This window comes from Pseudochaenichthys georgianus, chromosome 3 (genome assembly GCF_902827115.2).
Source record: "Pseudochaenichthys georgianus chromosome 3, fPseGeo1.2, whole genome shotgun sequence".
Lineage (NCBI taxonomy): Eukaryota > Metazoa > Chordata > Actinopteri > Perciformes > Channichthyidae > Pseudochaenichthys > Pseudochaenichthys georgianus.
Window position 1 is genome coordinate 42,948,538 of NC_047505.1, and position 25,058 is coordinate 42,973,595.

A 25,058-nucleotide genomic window follows, 5' to 3' on the forward strand; every position below is an offset into this window, starting at 1 on the left:
TCAGATCAACTGGGAGAACAATAGCTACGACAGCAGCTTGTTGGAAGTGTGTGTGTGTGTGTGTGTGTATTCTGTCTGTGTGTGTGCAAAAGAGAGAGGTATCAGCTTAGAGCATGTTTGTTTGCAGTGAAAACTGTGGCTGTTGGAGGAAGTTCAATATTTGTCAGGTTTTTGAGTGAGTTTAGTAAAGCTCTCAGGTGTGTTTTACTGTATCTTCAACCATTTGTGAATGGGAACATTTAGAAAACAGGGACACACTCCAGAATAGTGATTAGTTTTATAAAATATATTTGTTTGTTGTTGTTTGTACCACTATTGACATCAAACTGGAAGAGCAGCCTCAGGTCTGTTTGAGTGTCACGGTGCTAACAGGATGGAGGGAACAGCAAATGAAGAGGAGAATGTGTGCATTAAGAGCACAAGAGAGGCCACAGAAACAGTACAGTACACTGCGTGGGAGCATCGGAGGGGGAGATGGAGACAGGAATGGATGGAGGGAGGGCTGGCACGCTCCCTGACCACTGTGAGGAAGGGGGCGTAGGCCAGGTCTCCCATCAATTACAACCTTGACCCTCCTCTCTTCTCCCTTCTCTCTCTCACACACTTTCTGCTTCATTCAACCATCCTCCCCCTGCCTCTCATCCTCCCCTGGTCCCTCTCCTCTGCTCCTATAAATCAATCGCCTCTCTCTCCCTCCCTCCCCCTAGATTTCTCCTACCTTCCCCCCCCCCACTATTCCTCTCTCTCTCTCAATCGGCCCTTCTCTTCATCCCTTGCCACTCCTCTCCCTCTTTTCATCGTTGGAAGTGCAGTGGGAGTAGAAAGGTCAGAGGTTGGCAGACAAGAGGGAGAGAAAGAGACACAGGCAACGAGGGAGTGTGAAAATGAGAGGGTGAGTGTATTTAATCAAAGTGGTGTGGGGGCAGATAATGTCTCTTTTTCTCTGTTTACTTTTCCTCAACCCTGTGCAACACTCACTGTGAGTGTAGCAATAATCCCGTCATGTGTATCTCATTTAGGGAAGGCAAGGATGTAGGACTTTCTGAGTTGGCCTCAGAAACTATTGTAACTTCTGTATGTGGAAGTCAGAGATTAACATACACAGTGAAAATGAAACAGGCAAACCAAACCAAGAACACTTATGAGGATACCAAAAAACTCAAAGTTGTAAGATGGTACTTGTGTCATGATGCCAAAAGCAATAGATTACAATATAATGTATATAAGGAGTATTAACAATTGTTTAGAAGTGATACATGTAGCATTGTTCAACATCAATATTCCATTGTCATATTTTGATGTATTATGGTATATTTATTGTAAAACAAGACACCATGTTTACATTTATTTATCACATTGCTGTTCTTGTGTCGCCCAAACAAACCCCATTGCTTCCCCAATGATCCTTTGTATCTAATCTTTTAATCTTAACAGATTTGAATTTATTTTCTCCATCATTTTTTTGCATTTACCTCACCGGTGCCATGAAGTTTTCAAAGTTTTGATCGATACAACTGTATCTCTGAGTATTTTCTCAGGCCTTAAAATGCTACATGTAGCACAGTTAACAGAGAAAGATAAGGAAGAGACCTTTTCCCTTACCCTCCCTCAGCATGCCCACGTTCAGACACTTCATGAAGCGGCAGGCCTGGCACGACTTGCGTCTCCTCTTGGTGATCTCGCACTCGTTGGTGGCTGGACAGCTGTACTCTATGTTGCCTGTATGTAAACATGTTGGAGGAACACAGAGAAAGGGTTTCATTTTAGATGGATATTTCAGGTGGGCTGACAACCTTCAAGACACTTCCAGCGGCACAAAGATGGTAAAAAGGATCGAGATTCATTTTTTAAGAGAGGAAGACAAATCTAGAGTTGTAAAAAGATATACCGAGACACACAGACAAATACAATAACATGTACTTCTATGAACATTTACTAAGCTACCTTGGTCTTCACCTATGACTTTAAGAAGTCCTTCTGTTTCTATGGTGCATACAAACAGCCCAGACACTAAAACAAAAGTTAACAGCATAAGCAGCAATCTGATATCTTGTGTATGGATTATGTTTCATCAATATCAGGCTGTTGTTTTGACGTTTCAGTGATACTTTAACCCCTAAAGTTATCATTTTACATTGGACTGAATAGACAAACTTGTGTGTGTGTGTGTGTGTGTGTGTGTATGACATGAGTATGAACTGTATGTGCATGCGTGCTACAGAAAGGTTGCGTGACTAGCTGCAGTTCACTCACTTACACTGATGAAGAGCTGAGGTTAAGATTATGAGCTGATGTAAGTCTATTAACTTCACAACCCTCGCCAACAGAAACAACCACACCGTCGGGGTGTTACAGGATAATACCACTTTTACCTTTCCGTCCACAGCCTCACTATTTCTTCCTCAACTTTTCTATATCCTTGTTCTTAGTTCCATGTCTCCACTATATTTCAAAACGGTTTTCACATTTCTTAATGAGATCTATTTTCAACGCTCTACATTGTGCCACCTGTTTTCCTCCTTTGGATTGACTCTGTTTCATTATGTTGTTTTGTTTTCTTATTTTCTGCTTCACTCAGACTCCTGTTCTGCTTATTTCCTCAACTTAGTTATTTGCTTCCTCGCGGTTCAAAGCCAAGCACAGTTATACATTTGTTAGGACTATTGCTGAATTTCTCAAACAGGTTTCTTTGTTCAGGAAAGTTGTTTAATCTAGGAACTGTGTTAGGAACTAAATACCAAAAAACAACAGTATTGTTCCCTTCCTCCCATGCCCACATGACTACTAGCAAGCCAATGCATCTCCCACTGAAGAGAGTAAACAGTGATTGCTATTGACTGCTGCTGTGGAGAGGATGTTTTCTCATTACTGGGCTGATTAAGGGGGCTAGTTAGCTAGGGAAGAGGGTAAATGGACGAACACTTCCTAATGGATAACAAGATTCTCATTAATAGGCCTTCTTAGGTAAAGTAAAGGCTAAACATGCTAAATACTTGGGGTCCCTTACAGTCTAATGGACACTACTAATAGGACTAGTTAGCTAATACCTAACCTTTACATGCTGATGATACAGGAGGTGCAGATTAATTCAGCAATTAAGAGGGACACTTACCTAGCACGAGGCTAAATGTGCTAATGACACAGAATTTGCGTGGGTTAATGGGTGGTCGGTAAAAGGCCTTGTTAGTGCAAGGCTAAACAGGCCAGCGCTGCTAAATGGAAAACTGCAGTAAAGAGCCACTTATGGGGCAGGTAGCACTAAAGCTAAATGTGTTTAACCTCTCACTGAAACCATTTTCAACATCTTCACATGCTGAGTGCTACTGCGCACCTCAATAGTCGATAATGATAATGATCATGCTTATTATTTGTCTTATAACACTGTTAGTCAAATTTGAATTTACAGCACCTCAACTCAACAGGGTTGGGTACTGGGCTTACATCAAAAGCCCTTATAAATGAGAGAAACAGGACAAGAAGGGTGTGTGTGTGTGTGTGTGTGTGTGTGTGTGTGTGTGTGTGTGTGTGTGTGCTGGTATGAGCAAGGGGGATATATGAGGGCCTCAAATCCCCTACAATCTCCTTTGAGTGTGTGTGTGTAAGTCTTGCTGCCGCATGAAAATTGCCCACCAATGTACACACTGTTTTCTGCCTGCTGTTCTCTTTGAGCCCCTTTTTTACATTATACTTTGCCTTTTTCTTGTTCAGCCTCTCACCTCCCTTGCTTATCTCAGTACATTGACTTAAGAATTTAAAATGGTCCTTATAAAAACTGTATTTATTTTGTTACGGCAAGTACGAACATAACCCGTTTTTATTCGATCTCAACCACAATTCCTCTGCACTGATTACCTTTTTCATCTTTATCATTGTTGCTCTCATCCACTTTTTAGTACTGTCTTTCCATCTCATCCTACCTCTACCCCTCTCACACTTTGCCCTCCTCCTCACTCCCCTTTATCCCTCTCTCTCAATAAGGGAGTGATAGATGCAGGTTGTCAGGTGTCGCTGGACTAACGCCACAGAAACAGCAGCTGCCAGAGCCACTTCCTCCATGCTGCGACGCACACACACACACACACACACACACACACACACACACACACACACACACACACAACACACACACACACACACACACACACACACACACACACACACACACACACACACACACACACACACACACACACACACACACACACACACACACACACACACACACACACACACACACACACACACACACACACACACACACACACACACCTCTAATTCCTTCCTACATTTGTGTGCCCAGTCCACCCACCCTCTCCTCCCCTCTTTTCCTCATTCCTTATTTTAACTTGTTGTTTATTCAAACTAGAGTACATACTTCCTCTTCTCTCTCTTCCTCTCCTCTCCTCTCCTGCTCCATGCTCTCCTCCCTGTCCAGCTGGAGGTGTTTTTTTGGTGATTACCTGCGGTTTTATTGGCTAATGGGTTGAAACATACCAATATGTCTGCTGCTGCCCATCTGAGGCTGGCCCTGCTTTCCAGCCAAGATACACACACTAACACACAAGTGTGCATAAACACAGGCATATGTGCACATACGTACACATAAACCTGTGCTCATTTACGTGGATGAGCAGGAGCCCACACACACACACACACACACACACACACACACACACACACACACACACACACACACACACACACACACACACACACACACACACACACACACACACACACACACACACACACACACACACACACACACACACACACACACACACACACACACACACACACACACACACACACACACACACACACACACACACACACACACACACACACCTACACCATATATGGATGAGTTAGGCTTGTGTGGCAGCCAAAGATAATGTCATGACCCATTTACTCGGTTGGATTCAAGAGTGCTCATCCTGCATCCCAAACAATCCCCAAATATCAACAGTAAGTCTGTAGCACAAATCATGAAAGAACGTGTGCTACTTTCAAAAACAAAAGAAGAAATGTATTAACATATTTATTTAATACATTCTAGTTGTGTCAAGTTCAGTTTAGGAAATGATTGTGTAGAGTTATTGGGTAAAAGTTTAAATTTTTCGTAATAAATGCAAAATATTGGATGCGATCTAGCCGTCTGAGCCATAAAGGAATGTTTTAGAATGTCTGATTTATTTTAATTATACACTATTTACCTCTCAGCTAACTTTTCAGTAAATCGGATGGCTCCACTTTTAATGTTGCTTCCTGCAATTGTGTTCACCAAACTGTTGTTATTTGTCACAACCTTTCGTGACAAAAGTCCCATGATTATATTTGCAAGTCTTGACCCATAACCTTTCACTCTGACCTGCCTGAGCTACAGCATGTCCACTACAGGGGAAGTTAAGACTACACATGAAGTCAAATGAGAAAGCACGACAGTGGACGGGGAATTGCTTTGAATCTTTTGAAGGTCATACTCCCAAGAGTTCCCTTCTGTCAACATGGCATCATATCCATACATTTGCTGGGCTCTTGGTATTTCATATTTTACTGTATCCTCACCTATGTAACCTTTAACAAGCCCTAAATGAAATGAGACATATGGAATTGGTCAACTATCATACTGGGATGACGGAGGAATTAAGGGTTAAACCTACACACACAAGGTCATGTGTGTGTCTGTCTATTGATGTGTGTTGGTGTGTGGATGTGCTTCTATGAGTTTGTTGCCGTGCGTGACTTTATCTCTCTATGTGTGTGTTCCAATCTCTTTGTGAGTATTGCACTGTGTCCTGATCTCATCCCATAATAAACACACACAGGTCATCTCTAGGTAGTGACAACAACATAGTGGATGTAAGACTTCCACCCCCGAACATCTCCCTGTCTCCCCCTCTCTCTCTGGGGCTTTACTAGGAAAGCAGCTTATCGGAGGCAAAGGAAGCAGCGACAGATAGGTGGATGGATGGAAAGGCCGATAGATGAATCCTGTACGATATGACTGACTCCATGAATCAATAGCGCCTGGCTGACTGGTAGCTTGGTTATTGCAGTGGCACACTGACTGACAAGAGAGTGGCCCTAAAGACTAACGGGGCCTATTAGTTACTTTGAATAATTTGGACAAATCATTGAAGATTATTACTCAACAAACAGTCTTTAAAGGTTTATCATTCAGATTGGGTTAACCACACATTTTGGTCCTAATATAACGTGATGACTTTCCCTGCATACTTAAAACAGCTTTATGGATCCATGTCTAATGGGTTATTAAAGTCTTGTGATATTATTTATTTTCCTCCAAATCCCGTTAAAAATAATCTATAAAGTACTGTATAGATGGCCACTGTAGTTCTACCATCCTGCTGCTCTAAATACTTGCTAGTGCACAGAAGCAGTGGCTAACACATATCACGTTACAGGGCTTAGCTTCTTAATAAATCAGATGATATAAATTCATGACCTGTTTTGTTAGGAGTAATGTCTTCAGAAGTAACAAATGGACTTGTGCCATAAAAAGGCAGTGATAGTCCAACAGTTTTGAAACACAGATTTGAGGGTTAGAGATGGGGTTCAGTCCCTGCTGCTGCAAACTCAGGTTCAAAACAGGTCTGCTCTCTTTGTGCATGTCATCCCTTCTATCTCACGCTGTCAACACTGTCACTCTCCCAAAAAGGCTAACCCGGCCCAAATAAGTAAAACAAAAATCCCAATTAATTAATTCACCAATTAAAAGTTTTCATATTCTATGCACCATATAGTAGATAATATTCCACATGTTGTATACATTATGTGAAACCAAGTTGGTTCAGTCATCTTTTGAACTGGCTGGATTAATGAACAAATGGCTGATTTACTGGCTTGCGTTATGGCTAATTGGTTATCTGACAGACTGACCTGTCCAGTGCTTACAAGGGTAAATGAAGGACATTCCATTGGTCAAGCTGAAAGTTGAGTATGAATTCAATATCCTCAAAGCTGGATGGCCAAAATACCTTAGCACACCCTGGAACACTTCGAGCACCAACAAGAGATGAGCAAAGGATTACTGAGCCTAATTCCTGGTATTGTTCTCATCATGTGGATTACTGCACTACCCCTTCTCTCCTCTAACCCCTAACCTGAGCTCCTGACCCTAGACATAACCTCTGACCTTCCTCTGATACTACTAGGCTTATAGCAAACACTGTAATAAGCAGCTAGATCTGGGAATGCAAACACAACCTGGAAATTACTCTTTGCTGTTGAAGAAGAAGAAGAAGAAGTCAAGGTTGACGGTGAAAGTGGGGCGTTTCTGGGAGTTGGTGTGTATGCATGAACCTGATTGGATGCTTATATGTGAGTGTGGGGCTTTTATCATATGTCCTGGACCTAGCCAAATGGCTCAGGTGTGTGTGTGTGTGTGTGTGTGTGTGTGTGTGTGTGTGTGTGTGTGTGTGTGTGTGTGTGTGTGTGTGTGATAGAGTGCATGTTGTGTCCTTATGCATTACATTTCATCATAGATTATGTTTTAGGTGCTTTGTATGGAATGCTTATCTAAAAGGGTTGAGGCTCTTTAAGGAGCCCATTGACTTTGATCTGAAAATCTTTCCTCACCTTTAACTTCTGACTCGCATCATTCGCAACCAATGTACACAGACCAACATAGAGATAACTAAAGGCAGAAAGTCGAAATAGAAGCCAACCTTGGATGGTGCGTTTGAAGAAGGCCTTGCAGGCCTCACAGGATGCCACTCCATAGTGGTACCCTGACGCAATGTCCCCGCAGACCAGACACAGCCTCTTGGGCATGGAATTCAACATGTACTCGCACTTGATCTGTGAATCTTCTCCAATAGTGGATGAACAGTCCTCGTAACGCTTTGATCCGGGGCCGCCGGCGGGACCCAGGGACCCTGCGTTGGAGCCGTACAGACTCGGGGAGTCTAAGCCGTTGGGGTGGCCGTTCATTGTGGACGAATAGGAACCTGAGGCGTCGCTGGAGCCACCAGGGGAGTGATGGTTTAGGCTGTCAGTCAGGGAGGCAGGACTAGACGGCTCAGTCTTTATGTAAGAGGACGGACAGTTGGACTCAAGGTGGCGCTCCTTACTGGACATTCTGCAGAGAAGCCTGCGGGAGAGAGACAGGTGTACAAAGAAGAAGAAAAAGAAGAATATGATATTATTACAAGAGAATGTCACGTGTAAAATGTCAGAAGAATGATGGATACTTATAAAGAAAAGAGTGAAAGGGTGAGAGGAAAGGCACAGCCAGAGGAGAAGAAACATAGATACAGTAAAGACAATGCTTGAAAGTCCAATTGCAGCAATCATTTGTTCTAATGTTGTTGTGTTTCCTCACTGTCACTTCCAATGATAGATTTGTATTCTTTCACTGAGCCGGCCAAGTTGTATAAATGACACACATACATGTTCAAACACAATCCATCCATCACATTTGTTATTCTTTCCTTATAAGAAATTACAGAGGGAGCTTTGTAGAGGGAGAAACGAGGGACAAAAAAATAAACAAGAGTAAGAGAGCTACATTTTACAACTAAATAGATTCTTGTTCATTAGGGAAACCATGTGTAAAGTAGAGTAGCAGCGAAGCACCTATAGTACCACACATTCCCACAAACACATGCTCGGGGGACGACGGTCATCCGTCACTTTCCAGTCAATAGCAGCTTGTTCTACATGAAGGTAATCAGTAAGCAGCCTCTCCGCTGCTCAATCATCCCAAAGACAGCCTCGCACACACACACACACACACACACACACACACACACACACACACACACACACACACACACACACACACACACACACACACACACACACACACACACACACACACACACACACACACACACACACACACACACACACACACACACACACACACACACACACACACACACACACACACAAATAATCTGTTGAAGAAGTTTCTGTAAACCATGCAATACAAAACTTGTTTTTTTAAAAGAGACAAATCTCTGCTAATCAGTGCAGAAGTTTTACTGTAGTCCTCTCCTCTCTCTTGTTCTTCCCTGCTGCCTTCCTCTACTCTGCATCCCTTCCTTTTCCCTCCCTCTCTCTTCTTCCCTTCTCCCTAAGGAGGCAGACTGGTGTCTTGTTAATGGCAGTTGTAATTAACAGCTATCTTCTCTATGTCTGTATCTCTCCATCCCTCCCTTTGTCTACCTTAGTATCTATCTGCCTGTCTCCCTATCACTTTCTATTCACTGTCATCTCCCTCTCTCTTCCTCTATCCGTGCCCACTGTCTTTTTCTCTTCACATTACCACTCTCTTTTCCTCTAACCCTGCCCTCTCTCCCTTCTCTCCCTTTCATTGTTAAAGGCAGAAAGCACAAAAGGGGTTTTTAATTAAGGCAGGATGCTGCTAAACGAGGGGCTTCTAAAGTCCAGTCGGCCTGTAAAAGATCCCTGCTCTACAGGGACCCATAAAACACAGACAGCGCCTCGGTGGAGAATGGACAAGGCGCTCGGGAGAGGGAAGAGTGGGGGAGCGGGGAATGGATATAGACAGCGAAAACAGGTAGAGAGAGGGGCGGCCAAAGCAGAAAGACAGACAGACAGAGCAAGGCAAAGTGAGAGAGACGGGTCGGCTGCGCTGAATGATGAGCGCCAAATGACTGACAGTAGTTTCAGAGCGGTTTGGTTTTGAATGTGCTTTAATGTGTTTGGTGAGCAGCAGGATGGGACAGAGCCTACACTGTGTGAATACTGTTTCCCACAAAGTCAGGGCTTTCCTTTAGATTCAATTTTTCCTTTCATAAAATGACATGACATTTATAATGAACAATACTTTGACCTTTCCATCATATATTTCATTCCCACCCCCACTTCTCCCCTTCCCCTCTTCCCCTCTGCAAGTTCTTCTAATTTGGTGACTCCATTAATCGTGGCTTTGTGGTATTCATCACCAATGTCTATAAATCTGTTTATCTGATGCGAAGGTAGGCTTTCAGTTTGGAGTTAAGGGGGACGGTAAGAACGATTCGGGCACAAATCCAGACAGATACACATATTAGGTGATGGAATAAGAAAAAGAGAATTACAGGTAAATGTGGGAAATACTGATAGGATGATGACAAATTGCACTTGGTTGCCCATGTTCTTGCATAGCGAGAGAAAATACAGTGGTGACAGAAAAAAGAGTAGAGCCATTTAAGTAGATGATGTGATGGTGATGATTTAATCTCTCCTTTTTCACTCTTTATGCTCCTTTTTGCCCCCTCCCTTCCACCGTCAATCCCTCTGAGTGCCATTAAGTGAAAGAGTTTAAGTGCCAAAAGATCTCGGGCGCTTTTTTCCTCTTTCTCTCTCTCAAATTCTCATCTATCTCTCTTTCCTTCTCCCTTTCCATTCCTCTTCTTAGCTCCGTCTCCCTCTCTCCGCTTATAAATGTAAAATAATGGCAGTCGAAGGGGGAGGAATAAAAAGAATAAAAAAGAAGACATGCGAGAAGAGGAAAGAAGATTAAGAAATCACAGCCAGTGCGCTGTGCCGAGCGAGAGGTTGAATGCATTCATGTATGTATGTTATCAGTATAATTATGGCGCTATGTAACGACGGCTCAGTGCTGAAAGAGCCGTCTTACTGTGCCTGTCTGCTCTTCAGAAGAGTGGAGAGAGAGAAGGGGGTGGCTCTCCGTTTTTATCAATTCTTTATGTTTGGAGGTGTTTAAGAGGTTTGTATAAAGAGGGAAAGGCTTGAGTGTGTTTCTCTTTTCACAAGAAGATCAACGACGTGAGCATTGTGTTACGAGATGATTTCAGTTCATCACAAAGAAGAGTGGTAATAAGATTTGAGAATTAGCTATTTTGTTTCATTCCGTTACAAAGGAAGGGTTTTGAATGTCCTGCTATTCTGTACATTTAATCCACTTCAGCACAAGAGCACCATATTCTAACATGCTCATTACAAAACAGAAGCAAGTATTACATTTATTTATTTTTAGCAAGACTATACCATCATACTAAAGGTTTGTTTTCATCAAAAAACTATTTAATTGCTAACAAACATCAGGTGGGATTTTCTGTGAAATGGCAAGATGGGTGGGAAGGGGGAGGGACGGGGTGGCATGGGAATTCCCTATATGTTTTCTTTCTTTCTTTGTCTTTTCTTTTTCTATTTGTATTGTCTATATTGTCTATATAATTTGTATCTGTGTATATAAGTCCCTTTTGTGAGGGCAAAAAAAAAAAACAATAAAAAGTTGGTCACAAAAAAACGATTTAGTTTCACATGTTAAACATTAACTGATATCTTACTGATGGACACTTAAAAAATGTTCCGAATTGTTTTAAGCTCTTTAAGTCACTTTAAGTGGAGTTGTTTTCAAGGATTTCATTTTAGGATAAGTGCCTATGATATAATTGACCACACAAAACAGAGTTTGTGACATAGCTAGAAATGACCCTGTTTCCCAGGCAGCCAGAGCAAGGGGACAAAAGTGGCTGTTTATTTCCTGCAGACATCAAATATTCAGCAGGCCTATTTACCTGTCCCTTACTGAGGCAGAACACACTCCCAGAAAGATTACCGCCTTCCCCTGTCTCCATTTCCAGCTCGATCCCTGTCATTTTCTCTTTCTCCTCTTTCCTATTTCATTTCTCACCTTTTGAATGCACAGTGACTCGTGAACGCATGGAGAGAAAGCAACAGAATGAGTGGGGGAAAAGAGAAAGAAGGGAAGAAGGAGAATCTTTTTTTCTGTGTGTTTTGAAGGAAGGTGGGCCGTTTAGCATGACAAGCTGTCATTAGAGCGGTGGGCTGATGCAGCGCCCTGACAACTGGCAGGGACAAACATCCAATCATCGTATTAGAGCAACTACTCTGGGCCGCACTCTGTGTCTCTGTGCTGCTCGCTGTGTGCTCCTTTACTTTCTGTGCACTTGCACCCTTTTATTATATACAATCTTTGTACGACTGCCTCGCTAGATGGCAGCCATAAACACAAACTGATCCTCAAACAACTCCTAGCTGTTTTTTGTCCCGCCCCGGGTTACAGAAGAGATGCAGTGTAAGTAGCTGCGAGCTGAAGAGAGGTTTACAACAGACAGTCTTGGTGTCATGTTAACATTCAGCTTTTCCATTCAGAGCTTCAGAAGTCACTCGGTTTTATCTTAATCGTTCATGTTGCTTTCCCTGCTGGATTTTTCTGCGCATTTACGTCGAGAGAATTTAAAATAATTAGCCAAGAGCAAAGATTTTGAGCTTAAATATTGTACTTAGGAAAGCGTTTAACAAAATACATTTATTTGACTAGACCCTGACACACTTTAGTGAACGTAGGTGTAGAGGAATGAAGCATCTCACTATCCGAACAATATTTTTAAAACCACATTTCCATGGAAAAGACGATAAAAATCAACAGAAAAGAATAATAAGAGGAGAGAGGAGGGACACAGAGAGGTAAGAGAAGTGGTATAGAGACAGAGCAGGAAGAAGTGCTGACAATGTAGCTACCATGGGTTGGCTAATACCTTTCTATCACACCAAGCATTGTGCTCTCGACGCTGATAAGAATACACAGTCCAATAAGCAAAAAGAGGGAAAGAGAAAACCTTACACAATTCTATCTAGATGATACCGGCAGTGCTTTGGGCGGGAGGGAAAGTGAAGGAGGGATGGAAGACAGAAAAGAAAATACAGTGAATTAAAGAATGGGGTAAGAAGGGGAATAGGACATTTACATTTCCAGAGTCAAATGAATAGAACGATTTCATCAATCGACTGAATTGCTTTTTCAGCCCTCACACTCCTCTGTTTACTTTTCTTTCTTTGCTCTATTTCTCTATCTATGCTACTTCCTTTTTAACCGCTACTATCTGTGGAGGGCTGTTGAACTGCTTGTTGGCTTGTTAGTTGGATACATGCACTGGTGGGTTTCAAAGGCTACAGCTGTTGTGAAATCATTATAAATGTTCTACCTTTTGTCTGCTTACATATCGCACTGGGATAGACGAACACACAAACATACCCACTTCAAATTGAATATAAAGAAAATCTTGTTTGCGTGTCATTGTGTGTGCCGTTTAAAGGATACGTGGTAATTGAATCTGGGATTTTACATGCGCATTGTGTAAGGTGTGCGCACAGTTTAAAGGCAGAGAAATAGAGATTGAAAACCATCTGTGTGTTGCTGTGTTTGAGCTTAGCTCCATAGACTCACAGCGTGTCGATGATTGCAGTTGTTTTCAGGGAGAAAAATGAATAAAATAAGAAATAAAAACTCACGCAGCGACAGTCAATCTAAACCACTCTCCCTCCTACTGAGCTCCCCCTCGCCCTCTCTTCGGGTCTCAATATCTCTCTCTCTTGTTATTTTTCGACTTCTCACACACACACACACACTCTTTTTTTGCTTCTCTGTTTTGCTCGTGCATCCACACCCTGTCACACACACGCGCACACACACACACACACACACACACACACACACACACACACACACACACACACACACACACACACACACACACACACACACACACACACACACACACACACACACACACACACACACACACACACACACACACACACACACACACACACACACACACACACACACACACACCAGGGAGCAGATCAATTGTTACAGTGTTAGTCGGGCAGGAAACCTGTAATTCACTTCATTGGCTGCAGAATAAACCCCTGATTACATACAATCAATGTGATAATGGCTAAAACACATTCTGCCCAATGGGCTGTCGGGCTGTAAAGACTGGCAGAGGAGACAAAATGTTAGTGTGTGTTTAGACTCCTTCTAGGTAGGAATGTTATTGTTACAAACACAGACCAACACACACCCAACAATGCACAAACACCGACTGGTGTGAAATGCATTGGGTATGACTTGCGCAGGCACAGTAGTGGAGCTAAAGCTGTTATAATGCATCCTAGGGTGTATGAAGTTTACACACACACTCATACACACACATTTTCTTGATGCGAATGGATAAACAGTGGGAGACAGTGCACACAGGGCAGGCTCGGCCAAACACGATTGATTAAGAATTATGTGCTCTCCAAACTGCTTGAGGAGTATTATGTTATTCCTGGTGATATCGATACATTTCTGTCTTCAATATCACATAGTGGTTTTAAAACTGTTTCATCTTTCCTCTTCACATAAAAGGTGATTATATGTTTCGAATGTTTAGGGGAATTCCTTTTCCTCTCAAAGTCTTCCCTGGAAGGGTGATTTAGATTTGAGATTCTGACTGCGATGGGGTAGTTCTTTAAGTGGAAAGATATGAAGAGGTTGATCAGGGGAAACACGTGAGGCAGTGTACTGCTAACCCTGTGTGGTTGTGTGTGTGTGTGTGTGCGTGTGTGTGTGTGTGTGTCAGATGGGAATCTTGATGATTTAGGTCATTTTCTTGCGGAGCAGCAGCTGATAAGTGTGTTGCTGCCAGGCACTATCTTTGTCACCATGTCTCTCTCTCTCTCCCTACCTCTCTCTTTGTCTCCCTCTCTTTGCCCCTCTCTCCGTCTCCTTTATCTGCTGTGTGTCATTTTATTTGTAAGGGTGGTTGTCTACTGTAAGAACAGTGCTTCAAACCTCCGAAACAGCTCAACTCCGTCCAGGAAGCTTCACACCAAGAGTACAGTCAACACAAATGCGGTGACTTCATCATGGTATTTATTGAGTTAATAATTAAATACATAAATGGCTGCAAATTGGAAGCTAATTTAGGTCTATTTTTGCACTGGGCAGACTAAATGCTAACCATGTGACCTCAAGCCTTTAACTGGAAAAGAGCGAAGGAAATGATTGAAAGCATCGTCTTGTAACCTTTTATATGTTATATTGCATAAGGCAAACGTAATCCTTGTTTGTACCAAAAAATATGTTATGAACAAATTATATATTATATTTAATTTGGTATGATAACTAAATTAGATGTGTCTGAACACTATCATACTGCCTGTTTATGTGATATTGGCAGTACATGTGTGTGCAGCGGTATAAGGGGTATACACTGCAGGCTGGTTCCTTTATAAAAGAAAGGTCATTGATCAAGGTTAGTGTTCGTCTCCCTTTCTATGTGTGTGTGTGTGTGTGTGTGTGTGTGGATTAGCAGTGTTATCGCTAAGCATTAGGGGTGCAACGGTCCTTCCAAACACTTACCGACACTTGCCATTGTGGCTGACACACACGCATTCACAGACACACACACACACACACTCCCAAATGCACACGTACGCATTCGCCCATCCGTGTGCAGTGAGACTCACCGCTCCTACACCCTCTCTCATACTCAGACAGATAGAGACCTGGGCAAGGTGCCGTATCAAATGAAATTGCACAGAAGTATAATAAAAAAAAGTGTTTAAAAAAACAAAATATCCCCCATGGGATTAAAAACACATTTTATTAAGCAGATGGTGAAAGAGGATTTCCACTCTAGTAAATATGACAGGGCTTTCAAATGTGACATGGGACGGAGGCAGAGAGAGGGGAGGGGAGGTCGGGGGAGAGACAAGGAGGGAATCGGAAGCGAGAGCGCAATGCTGCAAAAGAGAGGAGAGTCAGAGAGTGTGTGAAGAAAAGTGGTGCTCCATCTGAGAGAACCAGGGACAAATGGAGGTATTTGGAGAAAAAGAAACGTTGGAGAGAGGAGAGGAAAGGAGACATAAGCGAGTAGAGCGTCAAAGCTGCATTCTTTAAGCAGATCAGATTTGGGGAAATTGGGCTGTCACTACAGGATTGCGATGATTTACACCTATCCATCACAGGGAGAGAGCGAAGCAGAGCTGGAGTATGTACACTAATGCACAGCATCTGTATAAAATGAGAGAATCTGTCCTTAACAGGCTGAGTTCACGGCTTACTTTTCAATCCCACAACCAATATTCTATAAATAAAACATTATTCTGTGAATGACTGATAAATACTAAAATGTAGTGATTGGTAGATATCCAGCTGGTTTATTACTTGTTCCTTATGACATTGCGAGAAAGGTAATATGAGTCAAAAGTAGAAAGTGAATGTCTCTACTAACTAAGTGCCAAATGTAGTCCTGTATTACCCAGATTTTTTATAATAATTTGAAAGGTACATTTTACCCAAATTGATCTGTATTGTCACCAGCTGCTGTTGACACCCGTCCCCTCTGCCTCCCCGCCTGATCTTCCCTCCTATCCTCTGCCTCACCCCTCCCCCCTTGCTGCTGGCTGATGCACCTTACAGCCTCGCTCCTGGACCATCTGTTAGGGAATCTAATTCACATCTAGTCATAATCAGGTTAGCTGGAGTGCCCATCGTCTCTGCTCTGTCTGTCTCTTTCTCGCCTACCTGCTTTTCTCTGCCTATTTTACATCATGCCTTTGATTGTCTACCATTTTTTATTTATTCATCTTTATAGTATTTTTTTCTTTTGATTACATTTTTTATATTTGGACATCTCAGCATCTTTTTTATTTGACTTATTCCTTCACTGATGCTTCAAGTTGGCACCATTACAAAACTGACCGAATTAATCTTCGCAGTGTGTGAATTGTTAGGTTTTTATATATTTGGTTGTTCTGTTCTCCCAAATTGTTTGTTGACATGTCCTCTACTGCTCGTCTTTTCAGAATTGGTTTTGCTTTCACTTAGTTTTAAATGTTGCACTCCTGAAAACGTATAATTGCAGATGACAAGAAATGAAATGCTCTCTCAGCATTTTAATAGTAACATTTATTTATAAGCAACAATTTGATATTGTATGAAACAATAAGGTGCTGCCTTGACACAGTATCTTGTCTACGCATGTTTCTCTCTGTGTGTGTGTGTGTGTGTGTGTGTGTGTGTGTGTGTGTGTGTGTGTGTGTGTGTGTGTGTGTGTGTGTGTGTGTGTTTATCCATGGCGAGTTTAGGTGAAGAGGGTGGAAGTTAATGAGAGGTGAGTGTCTGAAACCCTCTCTCTCTCTTTCGCTCTCTCTCTCTGCTCCAGCATTAATCCTCTTCTATAAATCTGCAATCCAATCAGCGTTGTCCACACTTCCACACACACACACACACACACACACACACACACACACACACACACACACACACACACACACACACACACACACACACACACACACACACACACACACACACACACACACACACACACACACACACACACACACACACACACACACACACACACACACACACACACACACACACAGAGCTGTTGGGAGGCCCATCTGTGTGTTAAGGCAATCTGCTTTATCATTATGATTACATTGGGCTCAGTTTACAGCAATGGGTGTGTATTTGTGTGTGTGTGTGTGTGTGTGTGTGTGTGTGTGTGTGTGTGTGTGTGTGTGCGTGTGTGTGTGTGTGTAGTCAAGCGCAGCCTGGCTGCCTGACATTAATCACATTCCCATGGTTTGATGGCCTAAATAAAAGAGGAATAATATTGTTGCTGTCCAATGAAAACAGCAGATCTCGACAAACAAATTAGGAATTTCTTTCAAAATTCAAAAAGTTTTAATTCAGCTAAAGCGCTTAAAAGTAAAGCATATGGAAGACATTAACATGATTTGTTATATGTAGCATGAAGTGATTTTGATGCATTATATCACAGGATGCCATTGGTCACAATATCACATAACATATCATAATGATGTAAATATATAATGTTATAATGTAAATGTATTAAGAAATATCTTATATATAAATACCAAATATATAAATTCTGCTGTAAAATAATTGTAATTGGATTTTCTTTTCCAAAGACGCATCAAAGTGTGTTTGTGTTTGTTAGAGTGTTTATATCAAGTGTGGGACCAAATCCCATCAACACAGTCGGAGGTCAGATATCCTGGTGGGAATGTTCATGTGATCTTATACTGCATGCGTGCGTGCATGAGTGTGTGTGTGTGTGTGTCTGTGTGTGTGTGTGTGTGTGTGTGTGTGTGACTGAGCGTACAAATGCGCTTATACTGGTTGCTATAGGAAAAAATAGATGTGTGCATTTAAATGTGTGGTGATATATTAACTTTTCTTTATTGCATGAGCCCTATTTTATTTATTTTTTTAAGAATGGGCCCTTATATAAATGTATTCATATATTGTGTGATGTCACGTAGGAAAGCACAGGTGTAAAACATGTAATTGTTGATGGCTGGATTTGGCCAAATGTTTAAGTTAGTGGAAGGAGTGCAAAGTAAGTACCCATTACATTTTGGAGCAGATCTCGATCAAGGATGGAAACGAAAAATGTTTTTCAATTGTGTTAACACTGAGCGATAAGGCATTTGGCATTGCTAGAGGTCTGGACTCTCTGAATGCCCTTCTCGTGGTTAGTGAAATCTGCCAACTGTGGAATGTTTTTGTGTCACATCAGAGGCCTGACATAGTTTTGGCAATTGAATCCCCATTAAAATATCATCTTCAGTTATTTTATCTTTAATTAAGACTAAGTTGAACCGATGCATTGAAAAATGTGTCAGAGTCCGAAAGCAGAGTGGAGGGTGTTTCTCTCTGTGTGAACATGTAGTGTTTTAATTCTAGCCATGGCGTGACTCCTTAGCTTCTGGCAAACCTTTACACCTCTCATCACTGTATGCCAACATACGCACACTCAACCTAACACACACTCACATTGTGCTCTAGTAACTCTCCTCTTGGTGATTGGCTGAGAGTCTGTGTGAGAATGGCTTGCCAGACCTCTAATTGGCTTGACCCAGACTAACCCTGAAATCCTATTGGACTAAGACTTCCCAGTCTACAGTGCGCACGCACGATCACACAATTATCGGGCTCTGCAAAAGCCTAACAATGCATAAATCAATAATCGGCTGCAATAATAAAACAATAACAACATTATTCATTATAGTAATGTTCATTATGGTAAGCATGTCAGTTAGCGAGATCATGCAGCCTAATGTTGTTTTGTTACAAACAAAAATTGTCTGTCTGTCTAAACACATCAAATACTTGACCAACAGATCACCTTTTTTTTTAATGTTTTCTAAACACTTATTCCTACTCTGGTTTTTTAAAATGTGATTTCAAATCATTGGCAGAGCTTGGTCTTAATAATCTCTGGTGAACAAATATATTAAAAGAATATAAGCATATGTGCTATAAACCTGCATTATACTCAGTATGTACAAAACAAATACTCACAATTACAGTTTTGCAATCTGGCTCTGTCTCGTATCCAGAGAAAGTTAGAATGATTAAAAGACAGAGAAAGGAAGTTGCGGAGAAGGAGGAAGTATTTCTGCGTTCCATGCGTCACACATTCGCTGTGTTTAAACATGAAACAAGCAGCATATTTACAGTTTATGTTCTAAAAATGGACAATAGGATCCCTGAGTTTCACCTGCCTGCAACAACACAGACCTAGAACTGGTTTTCATTGGAGAACTTTAAAGTACATTTTCCCTTTGGTATAAGCGTGTCATGCTTTCCTGCACATGCAAATGGCATGGGGGATTACTATAATGGTAATAGTGACTGTCCTTCAACCGAATGATACCATGTAAAGCCTCCTCACATTTGCACTACTGAAGTGTCCTTGAGCCAGAAGTAGATGTTACTTTCTTGTGATATATATATAATATATATATATATATTAGGGCTGTCAGTCGATTAAAATAGTTAATCGCGATTAATCGCAAATTAATCGCACATTTTTTATCTGTTCTAAATGTACCTTAGAGGAATAGTTTTCAAGTTTTTAATACTCTTATCAACATATGAGTGGACAAATATGCTTTATGCTAATGTTTATTATCATTTGAACAATGACAAATATTCTCGTGAATATTAAACACACCAACCTGAACATTACAAATATTCACCTCAATTCAACCTGGAACCTCTCTCATACAATAATACAATACAAATGGTGTGTGTGTGTGTGTGTGTGTGTGTGTGTGTGTGTGTGTGTGTGTGTGTGTGTGTGTGTGTGTGTGTGTGTGTGTGTGTGTGTGTGTGTGTGTGTGTGTGTGTGAGAGAGATGGATCGTTGGAGCTATGTGCAACTCAAGGCATATGCTCGAACGGGAGCTGCCTGGACGCTGCAATCTCTATCCGAGCTGAGTGTGCTGACTTTAGGTACAATGTCCCGCTGTCTGCTTCCTGCATAAAGTCAAGTGATCGGCGCAGTTGTGGCGAAATGTCGCTCCTCTGTTTTCATTTAAACAGCTCCTTCTATCCGTTAGCGCAGCGAGCTAGCACCAGATGCTAACAACAACAATGCACGTAGGGTCTCTCTCTCGCTCGCTCGTGCCACACATACACACACCCTCCCGGTCCTCCCGATGGCCAGTCGGTGCCTGCCGGTGAGCGTGGAAGTGTGGTCTGCCACAAGCGGGCGGCAGGAGCGGGGCTGTCAGCATCAGCTTGTAGATGGTATTTTAAACTGTATGCGCTCTGAAACTACGGGGCGGCCGTGGAAAAAAAATACACATGCGTTAATCGCGTTAAAATAATTAGTGGCGTTAATCTTTTTTTAATAACGCGTTAACTTGACAGCCCTAATATATATATATATATATATATATATATATATATACTGGAAAAATATAACAAAACAAAGACAGTGCGACAAGTAAAGTAAAGAAAATAGTTTTAATCCTTTCTTTCAAAATAAAATATTTGCCTGTGGACATTGAGTGGAACGTGTTAGGAATAACTGGAATTTTAAGAGCATTGTAATAAAATGCTTATTAAATATAAAAAACTGGGTTAAATATCATTGTAAATTAGTCACTCATGAGACTCATACTCAAATATACAAATGCAGATAAAATACAGATGCTTAACCTGCTTTGTTCAAGTCTTTGAGAAAATGTCTGCCTATTTTGCAAATGGTGACACAAAAGCAAAGCAGCTTATTTTAAATACGGATCTAATAAAATTGTGAATGCAGCATAAAATGTAAATTCAATTATATAGCCCTATTACATGGAATGAATAATAGAAAAATATCTGAGGTATGTAATACATCAATAAAAAATAAGAAAAGAGAAAAACTTGTGTTATGGTAAATCGAAGAATAAAGCTCCTCAGCGCTTTAACACACACACACACACACACACACACACACACACACACACACACACACACACACACACACACACACACACACACACACACACACACACACCACACACACACACACACACACACACACACACACACACACACACACACACACACACACACACACACACACACACACACACACACACACACACAGACAGACACACACAGACGACCACTAAAAACACTGGCTTTTGATGTCTCAAAGTGCTTGCCTTTTCTTTCTCTTTCATCTGAGGTTTATAGAGGTCAAGTGTGGCTTTTGTGTAAAACTGAACCTAAAAGATTCATAGATTCCTTTTCTTTTACATTTTTGCTCTTTCTTTCTTTGTGGTTTTACTTTGCTCGTCATTGGTTCTTACCTGGGGTTGTAGAGGGCATGTGCGTCTCTCATGTGGTTGGCCTCTAGTTGATCGTAAGTTTGGTGCATTCTCCAGGCGCCAGCGCCGCATTTACTATAGTTCGACTTGGAGTTATCGTCACTGCTGCTGTTCACCAATGGACCCTTCGATAAGTTCATTCTGCAGACGGGGACAACATGAGAGATGGAACGGTGAAAATTGAGCCAGTGAAATATATACGGAAGATGATAAAGAGCAGCAGAGACATACACAATATTCAACTCATATCAAATAAAACACACTAAATATGTTCGTTAGTTATTCAAATCTAAAGATTAGGAGAATACACATTAATTAATCAGGGACATTGAAATAGTACACATAATGAAATACAAATTGAAAAAATCTGAAGTATGTATACTTCTCTTAAGTTGGACATGAACATGGATAGAAGGAAGAATACACATAATAATAAAAAAAGACAAAATAATAAAACAAATGGGAGGTATATGAATATGTCATGTGCTACAAAAATGCACACACAACTCACACATTCAGCATACAACTTTGGCTTGTCTGTATGCAACAGATATAACAAACAGATGCAGAAGACCTGATCGGTGTATACAAGTTTGCAAATATTCAGCACGGGCAGCCAGAGACAGGTCAGAAGACATGTAGAAAAACAGACACACAGGCCGACATGCTGAGAGCGACGACAGGCGGACGGACAGACAGGCGGAGGCAGAGAGGACGGGCTCTGACTTTAAACCTGTGCAGAAGACTTTTGTCCAGGAATGTGTTAACACATTTCTGTCTAATACGCCCATCTGTGCGCAGATGGGGCGGATGCGTCACGCTGCTAATTGAAACACACCCCGGCTGTGTGTAACGTCAGAGGAGTTTTACCAGTTTTAGCCTTGCAAGGCTTTCAGACAGAGGGAATATAAAAGTAAAAGCACCGGAGGAGGGACTGCGATCTGTCAATCAAGACCGGCACTGTCGTCATGGGAGGAGCTGTCGCCGGGTTGATAAGGTCACCGCAGGAATCAACAGAATCAAAATCATGCACCGCCAAAAATATAATAATTAAATAACATGGCGCATTTATAGCTGACGTCAAAGAGGAGGACAACTTGCAGGGTTTACAATCCATTTAGCTGGGTGGCCTACATTTGGGAAGAAAACTTTCTTCCAGGCAAAGCAAATATAGAAAATACTGAAACCAATTAAGAGTGGGGAACACAACTAGCATTAAAGTAATCCTTCTAAAATAATGCTGAAGTGACGCTGGCTGTGACGCTTGAGGCATACCTGCACTTTGCATTTTGAGCATTTCTAGGTTTTTTACATAACAAATGTGTCAAAAATAATTATGCCTGCTTATCCATTTAGTACATTTAAAATAATTCCTCCCTCATCGGGCACATCTTTTTATAATAATCTATTATTAAAGGTAATTACAGTAATTCATTCACATCCAGAGCTCTTTAAGCAACAAATAAAAACTATCTTTATTAATTATCTTTATATTAGTTTTTGTTGTTTGAGTTTTGCTGGATTTTTCCTGTCATTACCACATTCCTGTGTGTGTGTTGTCTCAGACGTTGTGTATCGGTAAACAGAGCAGGATGTTGGTATGTGTCACAAACTGATAGACACATGTTTACCCCACAAACACACACCGCACAGACATCTGTGTGTTCCTAAGTGTGTGTGATGTTGTCCCGGTGTGGGTTGCTGTTTAGGTGAGGGCCACGTAGGCAGACAGGTAGACAGACCAATCACTCGTCTGACAGCCCCGGCCCCCCCACCCCCCTCAGAGCTGAGTTGGCTCAGGGAAAGGTGGAGGGCCAGGGTGTGTAATATGTAGGTTTTAGTTCCACTCTGGTGAATCGGAGGAATCGATATCTGCTGCTGCTGCGGCTGCTTCAGACACTTATTGGCTTTGGTTGCGGTGTCACAATGCTATATAGACAGGCAACACTTAATACTGCTTTTTTATTGGGGGGGGGGGGGGGGGGGGGGGGTTTGTCCTGGGTTCAGATCGGACCAAGGTACACCCAGTAACCACTGATACGTGATGTTGTAAGTTTGAATCACTGCCTTTCCTCTTGCATAAAAGCTGATACGTGAAATGTGTCCTTCCACGGGCCATCACAACACACTAAGTAAGAAAAGTAAAGTAGCAGAAGAAGAAAAAAAGGAATAGATTGAACATTGGAAGGTATTTAGCTTTACTTCCTTATTTATATGGGTTTAATTTTTGGAAATAAAACCTGAGTTGACCAAGTTCTAAGATAAATCACTATATATAAAGTATCTAACAAGTGAAATGAAATATATATTATTATTTGAATTTGCCGAAATCCCCTCAAGGCTGCCACTTGCATTAACCCCAAACACTTTTTTTACATTATACCTTATGGCAAGGTAATCGGATATTTGATTCATTCAAGAAGATTACATTTAGGCTAAAAGGCATCTTAAAATGAGCAGACAACCATTGTATTAAGGCTTTAAACAGCTGCTTTTGTATTCGCTGCAAGGAAATCTTGCACGAGAAAAAAGTGAAATTTTACGATTTTAAGTCGTAACCATGTGGGTACTTAAACATCAACAACATAAATAGCTCAGGTCATAAATATTTATATATGCGTACAAAGTAAAAGGAGAGAATAAAGGGGAAGAGTATTAAAAGTATGTGATTCTACCTGACCTATTTCACACTCCTGTCATTACATGTAAGCAGCACCAGCACACACACAAATACACACACACACAAGCTAGAATTGTGTGCGTGGGTCTGTAATTGTGTAAAAGTAGGGAGATCGCGGGTGTCTTTCTGATGCTCAGTGACTCGCTCATGTGTTGCTGGCCCATCTGTGAACAGAATGACCATGACACTGTGTGTGTGTGTGTGTGTGTGTGTGTGTGTGTGTGTGTGTGTGTGTGTGTGTGTGTGTGTGTGTGTGTGGTGTGTGTGTGTGTGTGTGTATGTATGTATGTGTGTGTGTGTGTGTGACATGGTGATGCAGTGATTGATGAGACAGTTGCCATTCTTGCTAATGCAAAACGCACCTATCCCTGAAGGAAGAAAATGCCACACACACACACACACACACACACACACACACACACACACACACACACACACACACACACACACACACACACACACACACACACACCACACACACACACACACACACACACACACACACACACACACACACACACACACAACACTCACACACGAGGCTGCAACTGCCCTACCTAATTACCCCTCTAGTTGGGGCAGTTTGATGTCCTCTAGCCTAAACAGAACAGTCAGCGTGAAAAATAAAAAAGAATTTATATTTCCCTTTTCTACTTTTGATTTTAATACAACTGTGGCTCTATTTGTATTACTAATCTTGTGCTATAAAGGAGATGAGATAAGAACACACATGTTCTATTGTTAGATATTCCTGAGACTATGTCAGGAAGTCGTTAAAATATGTGCATGTGTGATAAAATAATGACATATTTTGTCATTTGTCAAAATATGATAGTGTGTGTGCATGCATTCGTGTGTGTCGGTAGACATTAAAGTAATAATCCCAAATGCCAGGTGCATAAACATACTAATATAGAAGTGTGTGGGACTATGTT

General features: G+C 41.5%; 1 protein-coding gene across 2 annotated transcripts in view; it reads right to left on the reverse strand.

The window, feature by feature from the left end:
• The window catches only part of esrrga (estrogen-related receptor gamma a), a 72,978-nt gene that overhangs the window by 40,599 nt on the left and 7,321 nt on the right, over window positions 1-25,058 (reverse strand). For both annotated transcript variants that reach the window (XM_034075863.2, XM_034075855.2), the window contains exons 2-4: window positions 21,426-21,584; window positions 7,692-8,116; window positions 1,603-1,719 (exon numbers count right to left, since the gene is read on the reverse strand). In XM_034075863.2, coding sequence (XP_033931754.1) covers window positions 1,603-1,719; window positions 7,692-8,116; window positions 21,426-21,584 — 701 coding nt within the window. The remainder of the gene's footprint in view (window positions 1-1,602; window positions 1,720-7,691; window positions 8,117-21,425; window positions 21,585-25,058) is intronic.